The 12,575-nt window shown below is 41.2% G+C and overlaps 1 protein-coding gene across 1 annotated transcript; it reads right to left on the reverse strand.

The window, feature by feature from the left end:
* Nucleotides 1-815: 815 nt before the first annotated feature.
* On the reverse strand, nucleotides 816-9,530 carry IL12B (interleukin 12B). The gene is made up of 6 exons (XM_054036479.1): nucleotides 9,449-9,530; nucleotides 6,501-6,785; nucleotides 5,278-5,398; nucleotides 4,122-4,327; nucleotides 3,072-3,217; nucleotides 816-938 (listed from the first exon to the last, which is right to left on the reverse strand). The coding sequence occupies exons 1-6, from the start codon at nucleotides 9,528-9,530 to the stop codon at nucleotides 816-818; spliced, it is 963 nt and encodes a 320-aa protein (XP_053892454.1).
* Nucleotides 9,531-12,575: the final 3,045 nt, after the last annotated feature.

The following is a 12,575-nucleotide window of genomic DNA, read 5'->3' on the forward strand; positions in this document are numbered from 1 at the left end:
GTTTTTCAATTAAAAACAGGAAAAGAAAAAAATTCTGCAGAATTTTTTCAAAGAATTTTTCCATTTTTTCCCCAGCCTGTTCTATTTTGTCCATGGAGGGAGTCATCACTCCCATGTCTTTGTCCTGCCTCAAAAATGACAACAGTGTTGACTTCCATTTTCAGCAAAACAAAGGGTACTATCTGGGGAAATAATTAGAACTAGAATCCCCTTAGAACAGACAAGAAACTCTACTTCAGGGTCTCCATAGGACTGTTACTACTGGAAAACTATCATTGATGAACCCAAAAGAACTAGACTGAGGCAGCTTGTATCTGTCTCACACCAGTTCACTTTACGAATATAACTTGATCCTGTTAAGTCCACAAGTGCAGTCTCTTACACTCTTATATAGACCAGTCACTAGAGGGAGACAAATGATCAACGTTCTGGCAGTGCATTAGCAGCAGTCATATACTCATTGAAGGACACAGTACAAATACCTAGCTAGGCAGAGAGCACTTTTAATCATTAACTGTTCCAGGTGAACCCTAGATACATGTTTCCTGTCTAGTGTAAATAAATTCTAATTATTTCTCCAGGGCTTTTGGAGGAATGATAGCCTGTGTTGGACGTTGTAGTCACATGTTTATATAGACTCTTGTTCCCTCAAAGATATTTCAAGAAATAACTTCTTTCACTCAGGACTATAAATAGGGCAGTAGTAAGGGGGTAAAAAAACCCCAATATCTGAGAAAAATAAGCTAGCATAGCTCCACTTCCTCCCATGTAGTCAAAAGTCACACCTGCTACTGTGATAAATGGTGCCATGAGCTTTACCTGCAGAGTTTCCAGTCACTCCAAGATGAATTGTAATACCGATCTCTGGCCTGAACGTAGATCTTCTCTAGCTTGCCTGTCGTTGCCAAGTGAATGAACTGTTCATCAGTATCATAAGACTATGAACAAAAACACAGTCCAGTCAATGGATTGTAAATGGTCAAGCAGAAGTTACTCAAACATCCAGTTAAAGTTATCTAGTTGATCTTGTGGCAAAAATGAAAATGTGCTCACATTAGTTATCGCTCCTGTATCAGAGCAAAGAGGAAGTTTTTGCAGAAAGGAAAGTATTACAAGTAGAATCAAACCGATCTGAAATACCCTGGCACGTCTTTACATAGTATGATTTCCAATGGTGGACATGCAGCTCCTATAAAGAACTCTTGTAAAGCTAGCATGCACCTTTATATTTTTAATGAGGCCCTTCCTCAGTGCAAAGAACCATAACTAAGGAGATGGCTCCATCTGCTGGTATGCACTTTCTTCATTTTTTTACTTAACAAAGTAATCTTTTAACCTGTTAGGTCTGTTCATGAAGTGAAATAAGTGTCATTTAGGTTGCTTTATTTTCTCTTATAAGCTTTGGTGAATGTCAGTCAGAATGTGGGGATAAAAGCCGTAGTGTAGACTCATACTCACGGCCCCACATGGATATTATCTTGTTATTAATCTTTGCACTTAGAGCTCTATTGTAAGTGAAGTTAATGGGAATGTGGGAACGGGCCCTTAGTTTATTGATTCACCATATACTTTCATTTTAATGTTCAATTTTTATTTCTTTGAATATTTTATATATTGGATTTTATTTAATACTTCTATATTATAGATTTGTGGGTATTTCCTGATGAATTATTCTTAAGTGAATTCATAGCTACAAGTGTATATCGCTGTGGTCAAGGCCTAGGACTGGGAGACAGAAGATGGTGGGTCCTTTTGCTAATTATGCCAATGATTTCTGGTGTCATGCTGTGGGCAAGTTGCCACGTAGTAGTTGTTGTGTTTAACCCGCACAGGTGCATTAGCAATGCAAACAAATCTATTTTATGTCTTCCTAAAAATTAGTATTACTTAATAATGTGCTGCTGGAAATTGGGAAGCAGTTGGCAAAAACTAAAGTATCCTCTGCTCTTGGGTAGTGTGAGACCATGAGTCATTGATTTTTTACTCTATTAGCAAGAGCTCTTCTGTGCAAATCTGAACTGTGTACATGCAATCAAACTACATGCAATTCAGTGTGGCAAAACTTAGGCTGTCTTTGTCCTTGGTGTAGGAAAAGGTTGTGGATTTTCCCCAGCTCAGGATCCACAAAGCCTAATAATCCTGAGTCAACAGATACTTTTTTCTCATGCTAACATGACTGTGCAATGCTGGGTGTGATGTTTTTCACTCCTCCCTCCACCTCACTACCAAGATCTTCTTGTCTCCAGTGCTGGAGAGTAGACATGTCATCTTGGCACAATCCCGAAGTAGAGCACTCACTTTGACTATGCCTCATAGTCAAAAAGATCCCTGACTATGAGACCTGAAGTTTGGGCAAATAGCAAAGACATAATACAAATGATTATCTTTCATATGTAGAGATAGGTCATATCGGGTTAGATGACTTCTATGGTGTTCTTTGGAAAATATGTCAATAGCAGATTTATTTATTTATCTTAGGTTAGAATCCAGAGACCTCATCTAGGCTAGAGCCCCAGAGACATTGCATAGACGTATAGTTTATGAGAGGCCTTGCCCCAAAGATCTTACAACTTAACATCTGAGTGAAGCAAACAATTGGTTGGGCAAGAAGGGTAAAAGAGGAACGCATAATAGAGATAACAGGATGGCTTAGAGAGTTATATCATAAAAAGTAGGCTACATGCACATGACTGAGATTGGTAATTAAAGGCCATTGGAGTGTTTCAGTGGAAAAACATCACTAAATACTAATAATATACTACATTAACAGAGTACTTTTGATTGCAGCGAGTCCCAAGGCATTATCCAAACTACAAACCCTCCGATCCTACTCTGACAAAGTTCCGTATTGAAATCACTAGGTAATTTAAGTTAGGACAACAGGGTTGGATCAGATACATAGAGGACTCACTGAACCTGCTATTGAAATGTTGAGACTGATCTGTTTTCACAGTGTTTGAATCCATGTTACTTGGAAGCTACTGTGTAGACAAAATGGGAAGCGGGTCAAGTTCTTAAAAGACCGCATCATATACACATTAAGAGTAATGAGAACTCCCCATTACAAATACCTTGTGTTTGCTGGGGTTTGACTCTTCAGCGTTGACCTTAAATGTCAAAGGGAAATAAGAATCTGGTGTGCTCCATGTTCTGGGGTATTTCCAAGTCACTGTGCCATTTTTGACCACATGCTCACACTCGGGTGGGTCAGGTTTTACTGCAAGAGAAAATAAAGACTGCATTAGCATTCATTAGCTACGTAGTATCAGCTCTTTGTGCTTTATTAGTACCAATTATTCAGTCAAACAGCTGTTGGAAACCATAGTAAATTAGGCCAAGATGGTGTTTGAGGTTTAGGGACTATATTGTACCCTCCTGTGGAAGAGAGATACGTTCACAGAGCTCCCCTTATAAGACCCCCTCAAGGATGAAGGGATTTATAGGGCTGCAGAAGACAAAGGGAAGGGACACAGCCTCAAACCCTGCTGACCTTTAGAATGCACAGGGAAGGAAAGTGTTAATTTGGCAGAGTGTCTGCTTCTCCAGAGTGGCTGAGTGGGGGCGGGGCCTCAGGGTGGAGCACAGGGCGGGCCACAGTCCGGGTGCTTGTGGCTCCCCCACTTCTCAGGAGCTTCCGACAGCAGCAGCACTCCAAATGCTGTGGGCCGGCATGCCTCCCAGGGGAGGTGCGCCACAGCCAACATTTCTTGCCCCGTTACAAACTTCTTATACCTGCCGCCTTTGCTGTGGCTCATGGGTGCTGAGCACCTTCTATTTTTTTTCAGTGGATGCTTGAGCCACAGACTACCCAGAGTCGGCACCTATGCCTCAACCTCTTCCTGGTTTCTGCCAGTTTTTGTTCTTCTTTACTCCCATAAGGGGAGGGAAGCCTACAGGCCTAGAATACAGTTATAATGGGCTAAGCATTAATCCTTCTCAGCTCTCAGGTGAGGTCAGAGGCACACTGATGACATAGAGGTAGTGTGGGGAAGCCGTTACTGTTGGAGCAGTAAATTCATTAATCAGCACTATTGTCCCTCAACAGTCATTCACTTAGGATCACTGAATTCACTACAAGTTTTATAAACTTAAAAATAAAAGCTGATTTCTGATCCACTCACTGATATCTCGGATGAAGAAGCTGCTGGTGCAGTTGTCATATTGTGTCTCATCAATGACCTCCAGGAACATCTCAATGGGCTGGTGTTCCTCAGCAAATGGGCAGTGGTTGGTTTTCTGACAACTGACTGTGTACGTTGTCTCTAGTTCATAGCGTTGAGGCACAGGACTTCCACAGATTACACTTCCAGACACATCCTCTTGAGTTCTGAATTCAAAGCAGAGAGTGATAATAGAAATGCTGGAGAGCTCTGAATAAAGTGCTGCTTACGGATACTTCAATGACACCATGTCACTGGACAAGCTAATGTTGCTGTGTCATAAATAGCATGTCTCGGTACATGAGACTCCCATGTCAATAGGAGTTCTGGGCATAAATTAAAGACTGTCTCTTCTTTAATACCACTATTTATTGACTAGTGTGGAGGGTCTAATATCTAACTTCACTCTTCAGCCCCTTTCCCAAACCCAGCTGGAGGAAACAAGTGAAGTTGAGTATGTTTCCATAAGAAATAACACCACACAATACTGCCAGAATTTGACTGTATTTTTGCATCCAGCAAATTATGCTTTGCGCTTATTTCCCCTTTTAACAAATAAAAATAACACTGGGCCAGAGCACTCCCTGCCTTGGAGAAACCCATGGGAGGGGAGTGGGAGGTAGGAAATCCCCAAGAAGTTTCTCTCATAGTATTCCCCTCAGGGTCCTTGACAGGGAGAATGCTATGGGCATATAGTGTTTGACCTCCCAACTCCATACAGCCAGTGGATCTGGAGAAAAGGACTCTGCAAGATGACTTGCTTCTATATCTGGTTGAAATTCCTCTCCTCACCTGCAGTTCTACTGCCTGAGTCACTCTGCAGCTACATTACAGCCTCTGCAGAGAAGATCTAATCGGAGTTCTTACACTTCTAAGCTATATTAATTCCTGACCAGATTTCCGTGCAGTAATTTGGTGGGCCTAGAAGGGAATGTCCTGTAGACGATATCCAATGTGCTGGTCCACATCCTCAAATGATAAAAGTGGCCTTCCCCCGGTCCAGTTCATGTGATAGGTGGCCAACTATTTTTGTAGTATCCCTTCCACATGCTGACAAAGAGGGGTATTCCGGCCTTATTATCCTAATGAAGTGGCTGAGGAAAGTACAAGCTCTTACCCTTTTAGATTTTTGATTGTGAACTTCACATTTGGACTCTCATTTTCTGTCTTCCATGAGCATATGAAAATCCCTGAGTAATTCTTTGCCTCACATTTTAAAAATGTCATGTTGTTTGGCTCTAGATTGAAAGAGAGAGAAAAAATTGATTAAAAAAAAATATAATTGTTTGACCAGTAAGATAAAACAGTAACTCTACAAAATCCTGCTGGCAGGTATTGATTCTGTTCCCAGGAAAACAATGCACAATATACACATCAGCTGAATAGTGGCTGGAAGTTTGCTGGTGTCTAAAAGTGACCCTTAGAAATTATGTTGCCATTTTTTTCCCCGGAGCTTGTTCACTTCTTTTATAGGATATTTCCCATCTATTAAAAAAAAATTGTCTTCAACAAACCCAATATCTTCAATAAATGATTTCATTTCTCTGATTGCTCGCCATGCTGTTTGCGACACATTTCAAAGGTGGTTTTATCATGCTGAGGATAGGAATAATGTCTATAAATGAAGTGATTCCACCCTTCTAACAATGTTTAGTGGTCCAAGAGAAAGACAAGAAGATAGATATTTTGCTCTGGGAGATGTATCTTTGTCCAGTGTGTTAACCATGAGCCTAGGATTCCAAACTACTGGTTTTAATCCTGGCTCAGAAGCGGTTTTAGGATAAGACACGTAACCTCTGCTTTATGAAGATGAATTAGTTAGGGGCAAATGCTCTCCTCAGCACGTGGTTTGAATGACTTAGCTAGGCACTGATGAGAGCTGCGAGGGCAAAGGGGAAGAACAGTCATTCCCCCACATGTTGTGAAGCTGTTCCATGGTTGCTGTTCCAGCCTAGAGGCTAGAGTAGCATTAGCATTCCTCTACTCCCCCACTCCATATGGGAAAGATCAGAAGATTCTTGTAAAGTCATGGTCCCAACTCATCCTTTGTGACAGCATATGGGAACCCCATACAAAGCTAGACTCCCCAGATCCTGCTCCCGCATTGCACATCAGATCCGCCTGGTTCTGCTGCACATGGGGACCTCTGCACCCATGTAGGAGAGGGCATTATTTGCCCCTTAATGCCTGAACAGCACTTTGAAGATATACCATGCTAAAGATTATAATCCATCTCATTAGTCATGCATAGTGGTTCTTTCCAATGAGTTCTTTTTTCCTTTGCGATGTTATGGCGCATACTGTACATGGAAATAACATCATATTGCCCCATTACCTTACCTTTAAAACTTTTTAGAATCCACTTAGATATTTGCCTACTTGAGTCTTTTTTAGTAATAAGGAAAAAGTAGTAGCTTAAAATCTCATGGGTATCACTTTTGTGACAGGTGTAGTTGCCAGCATCTGGAAATTCCTTGACTGAAATGGCTAATGTCTTGTCAGTTCCTATTTTTTCCTTATCCTTCATCCAGTAGACTGACATAGATTGGTCTTCAGATAAATTGCAGGTGAGCTCCACTTCTTCAGCTGGTGCTTCCTGAGTCCACTCTGACTCTATGACGTAAACTATAGGGAAATAAATGTTGGGTCTTAGTCAAGATTAAAGTGCTGGTAAAATCAAACTACATCTTACGCCCAGCACTGCTGGCCTTGAAACTACTGGCAAAACACCACTGGCATGAATAACAACAGTAAGGCCCAGTTGTCTTTTGGCAAGATTTCCAGGTTTTAAATGCAAATATGAAATGCATCCAAACCATCATGAGCAATCAGAGTTATTTTCACTTTAGACGTCATTTTCATTCCAGAGTCTCAGAGAATTTGGCACAGTAGCAGCCCTGCAAAGCAGGTAATGTCATTATCCCCATTTCACAGAGAGGGAAATCAAGGCACAGAGGGCCCAGTCATTCCCTGCATATGCTTAACTTTAAGCACACAAATAGTCTCATTGGCTTTAAACATGACTATACATGTGTTTAAAGTTAAGAACGTGCTTAAATGTTTTCCATAATCCAGGTTTAAAGCCCAATGGCCAAATCCTACTCACTTGATTCCAGCAAGGAGCCCCACTGACTTCAGTGGGACTCCTCTGATGAGTAAGGACTACTGGATCTCAGTCTTTGCTCACAGAATGTGGGGTGAAGCACTTCTGAAGCATTGTACTCCCATGGATTCCAGGGAGAGATCTCTGCAGTACGAGGGATCTATGATTGGGGTGGGGGCAGGTGGGCAAAGGGAAAGCCAGGAGTATGTATTGCCTCCTTCTAAAGCCCCACAGCCTGATGCGGCATTATTTTTTCCGGCAGAAAATCTGGTTGCCCTTTCAGCATGGTCCCAATGAAGTGGCTGCTAGGGGAGAGATGATCCCAAAGCAGAGGTACAGGGCCTCCAACAAATAGTCATGACCCTCTGAATACTCCTCAGTCACTCTGTGGAGCCCTTTGCTCCAGACTAGGAGAAACTCCTTCATGAAACAATTTAGGAAAACTTCAGTAAGCAATCTTTGTGGATTTTTCTTCCTTACAGCCTTCTCTTGCTAGATTTTTCCAGGTGGTGGGGGGGCAGCAATTAAGGCCAAAGATATGTGTAAATGAATTGCTTAAATTCATACAGCTAATCAGGGGCAGAATGAGGAGTAGAACTCAAGAATCCGCTTCATTCTTGCCAGGGTCAAGAACCTCCAGCTGCACTTTCACGGACATCAGTTCCCCAAATACAGCCATTGCCCCATGTAACCTATCTACCCTTTCTCTTCTACCACTGACACATGAGCCCCTGTTGTCATTAGTGTCCTCTGGGTTTGTGTTTTTCCCTGCGAATGAACACAGAGTACATTTACTGAAGGTTTAGAAAGCACCACAATTGAACTTAGAAGTGCACCACTCAGGGTGGAAGGAAGCATCAATTCCAGCAATGAGCCAAGATTGCTTCTCAGCAGGAGATTTCATTACCAAACGGATGGCTTTAAGCCAAATAACATTGCTAATAATAGGACACTGAATCTCATCACATTGGGCAGTGGAGACTGCTTATTAAAGTCATGAATGTACAAATACATGAAGCTAGAGGCTTGCCAATCTGCTTGTGAGTATCGAGAAGCATAGGCACCAGGAAATGCCAGAGAAGTACCAAAAGACACAAAGGTGTAGTTCTTATGCTGTGGCAGAAACGCTTCTAGTTTCAAGTGCCCCTAATGTTGTTTAGGGAAACCACAGCATAGTCTTATAACCTAAAGCCATCAACAGAAGTGGTTGAAATATTCATTAAAAATAATATTCATTATGGGCAAGACAGTGATCCTCTTACTCATGTTGAATACCAGCTTCCACCCTGTGAAGTTCCACTGAAGTCAATGGGGATACTTGTAGACCAGGGGTCGGCAACGTTCGGCAGGCGGCTCGCCAGGGTAAGTACCCTGGTGGGCCGGGCCAATTTACCTGCTGATGTGGCAGGTTCGGCCGATCGCGGCCCCCACTGGCCACAATTCGCCGTCCTGGGCCAATGGGGGCGGCGAGAAGTGGCGCGGGCGAGCGATGTGCTGGCCACAGCTTCTCGCCACCCCCATTGGCCCGGGACGGCGAACCGTGGCCAGTGGGGGCCGCGATCGGCCGAATCTGCCACGTCAGCAGGTAAATAAACTGGCTCGGCCTGCCAGGGTGCTTACCCTGGCGAGCCGCCTGCCGAACGTTGCCGACCCCTGTTGTAGACTAAGGAGCTGGTCAATGTGAGTAAAGGGATTAACTATGACCACCTGAATTTAGCTCCGTTTCTGTGAGTGAATAATTTGTTCACTGATTCTGCATTTCTTAGAATAAATTCATATTCAGAGTTATTTGCTCTGAACATTCTGGATGAAATATTTTCAGGCCTGGGGTTTTTTGTGAAATGTTCACTTTGACTATTTGCTCTTCATTACTTGTTTGTGGGTTGTCACCTAAGTCACAAGATGCAGTTTCTGCTTCCTGATTGCATGACTGAAACTCTTGAAACGGGAGAACAGTGAATAGGGAATAAGGCAGTTTCTGGTGTGAATTCTCAGATGAATAATCATGTTGCTAAACTTCATGAAACTTTTGGGACTCCTGAATCTTTTCATGAACACCCAGCAATTATCCAAATACTCATGAAAAATTCAGAATATGAGCCCATGAATTGTAGCGAACGCAACAAACATATTTGTTTTTAACTATTCGACCAGTGATAGTTTTCAGTAAATGCAGAATGCTTACCATTCTCCCTCAGTTTCCACTTCGCTTCCAGAGGGACTGCAAGGGAAAATAACGAAAGTAGGACCAAGAGTAGATGAGACATCTGTGGAGAGTAGGGGAAAGAACAATTAATAAGCCTGCTTGGAAAAAGGCTAATAATTGGTATTATTGATTGAGTTATTAGTATGCTCAGCTCTAGACAGTATGAGGAAGACACAATACGTGCCCCAAGGAGCTTACAGCCAAGAGACCCCATTCTGAGCACACTTAGTCATGTCAGAAGTCCTTACGCATGAGAGGAGTCCCACTGACAGAAATGTGATTCCTGGCAGGAATAAAGTGTGTAGGATTTGGCCTTTGGGCTCTAAACCCAGATCATGGAAAGCATTTAAGCACACTTTTAACTTTAAGCATGTGAGTAATTCCATTTGAAGCCAATGAGACTACTTATGTGCTTAAAATTAAGTATACGCTTAAGAGTTTTGCTAGATCAGTATTTTATTTGGCACTTCCTCAGGCAAAAATCCTACCAAAGTGAATGACACATAATTGTTAATAACTATATTTGCAAAAGTGGCCAGAGCATGTGTGCCCATTGAGACACCTTAAATACATAGATTCACATTGTATACATTCCTCTGTACTGTATTTTTAATAGACAGGGTGAAACTAATACACTACTGTAGTCCTGAGCTCTGGACTTTTATGTTTGCAACTGCAGCATACATGCAGGGGCATTACAATGCAGCACTATGGTGTGTACTGCTATTCACACTCCCTCTAGTCTGAACTAGATGGCAGTGTAGACAAACCTTAGGTTCTTATATTGGTACCCATCACTTTTAAGACTGGTTGAATTTTTTCCATCAGAACTGTTATTTTATGTAATCAGGTATTGAACTAAACTACATTTTTCATTAGAAGTGTCTAGTTTTTGTGGAAAATTTTGAATTTTTGTCAAACAAACAAAAACCCAAACTGCAAAGTTTTCCCTGTTTGCAGAAGAGACGTGTTTGGGTTTGGGTGTTTTTGATGAAAAGTCAAAAATTTCCATGGAAAATCATTGTTCCCCCCCCCCCATTTTCATTGACATTTTCATCAGAAAGAAAACTCATTTTCTGATCAGCTCTAATCACAGTATGAACACCTCCCCTGTGATTAGGGGTGTATGAACAACACATGTATATCTTATGGGCCAGTTGGTGTAAATTGGCATATCTTCATTCACTTCATTTATATCAATTAAGGATCTGGCTATGTAATTTGTATGTTTGTGTAATTCATACGCAAAAACATAAATGTTGATAATATAACCTCTACCCCGATATAACACGACCAGATATAACACAAATTCAGATATAACGCGGTAAAGCAGTGCTCCGGGGGGCGGAGCTGCGCACTCCGGTGGCTCAAAGCAAATTCAATATAACGCGGTTTCACCTATAACGTGGTAAGATTTTTTGGCTCCCGAGGACAGCGTTATATTGAGGTAGAAGTGTATAATATATATTTCAATTCTATTAACTGTAAATATTTAAATCTATACAGTGTATACATACCTCAATATGTATAAGTGTATTAAGTATGTACTTATACAATATGTATAAGTGTATTTTCCTGTCTTCAGAAAAATGTAATAACAGCTGTCTCTATTTAAACATACTTTCTTGGGTATCTTACTCTAGCAAGAATGTAAACTGAAAGATCTTCAGCTTTTTTTTTTTTTTTTTTTTTGCATTGGTGTATTTTATATAACTAGCATCCTTTGACTTCATCTCTTACTGGCTCTCTGATGCCCCAGTGTAGAGATACTCCACCATAGAGCAATAAGAAGGATTTCTTACCTTTTCCAGTGGAGCTTGTTAGGTGATGCTGCTGGAAGTGGTCGTTCTGTGGATCTGACAACAGCTAGGCGCTGGCTGCCTTTATATTTGTAAACTCTGAAAGTAAAGAGATACTTTGTTTCACCGCAATACCACAGAATTGCAACACGTGGAGTAAGTTCCTTTTATACATAGTGATAGCGGTAAAGCAAGAAAAGAAGAAAAAGTTTGGGAGTCCCAGGTAATCTTTGAAGAGGAAATAAGATTATTTTAATGACCTTTTATTCCATGCCAGAGGTATTTCCTTTCAGCTGTCATTCTCTGTCTGTCCTTCATATACAATCTGTTTTTTGCGATGGGGAAAATGCACAGTAAATAAACTTCCAATGTTGTTTGACCTGGAATTTTTTATATTATGAAAGAGAGAGAAAGTTAATGCACTTAGTCTTTTATTAGCTGTTAAGTATTAAAGGGATGATAATAATGTGAAATAAAAGCTCTACTACCAAAACAAATTCAAAACCTGAATGATTGTAATATTTAAAAACATGGGAACCAATATATACATCATTTAAGGGAAAAAAAACCCTTTGTTTTCCAGTTAACTTAAAAAACTAGAAATGAATAAGTGATGCATCTATGTACTGTATACTCACATGGAGTATTATTATTATTTATTAATTATTACCCCCAGAGGTCCCAAGCAGGGATTGAAACCTTATTGTGGACATACATATAATAAAAAAAAGATACCAGCTGCTGCAAATTGTTGCAAATGATGGTCTTGATCCTGCAATTGACAGCACATGAGCACACGTCAGTGGGGCTCCAGGCAGGGGCAGCAATGCACCCATGTGCAATTAGTTGCTGGTTTGGGGCCCCCCAAAATATGATAAAACAACAGGTGAATACAGCAAATAGGCAGGAACAGCACAAAGTCACTGTGAGACAGCAATGCTTAACATAAAGACCAGCAGTCACAGCACACCAACTGTGTTTGAACTGTCCATTCATCATCCCATGTTTTGTAAGCATCATGGTGGGGCTGAGTTGAAGGACAGATTTGAAGGAGGATAATATCGTGGCTTTGTGGATTAATTTTTAACAACGTTTGTCAAGTGGCAAACACATAGCCCTATCTATCTAACCTATATCTTGAGCAAAGTCATCTCTGGACTTCACTTCACCAATGACACCAGCCTCCATCATTCATTTCTCCAACAAGCACTTTAGCATGTTCTCCCCAACCTTCCCTGACAAGAAAAAAGCTCTCAATCAAAATCTGTAAATGCACCATCTTGTACTCATTCCGGTCCCTCCCCAAC

Source organism: Malaclemys terrapin, chromosome 8 (assembly GCF_027887155.1).
Source record: "Malaclemys terrapin pileata isolate rMalTer1 chromosome 8, rMalTer1.hap1, whole genome shotgun sequence".
In the NCBI taxonomy this organism is placed as follows: Eukaryota; Metazoa; Chordata; order Testudines; family Emydidae; genus Malaclemys; species Malaclemys terrapin.

Excerpts from the sequence above, each read along its gene's own strand:
- IL12B (XM_054036479.1), bottom strand. The coding sequence starts at position 9,530 with ATGTCTCATCTACTCTTGGTCCTACTTTCGTTATTTTCCCTTGCAGTC. Across the intron at positions 5,399-6,500 it reads GATTCTAAAAAGTTTTAAAG|AGCCAAACAACATGACATTT; the intron begins GTAAGGTAATGG and ends CTTTCAATCTAG. Across the intron at positions 3,218-4,121 it reads CTTCTTCATCCGAGATATCA|TAAAACCTGACCCACCCGAG; the intron begins GTGAGTGGATCA and ends TTTCTCTTGCAG.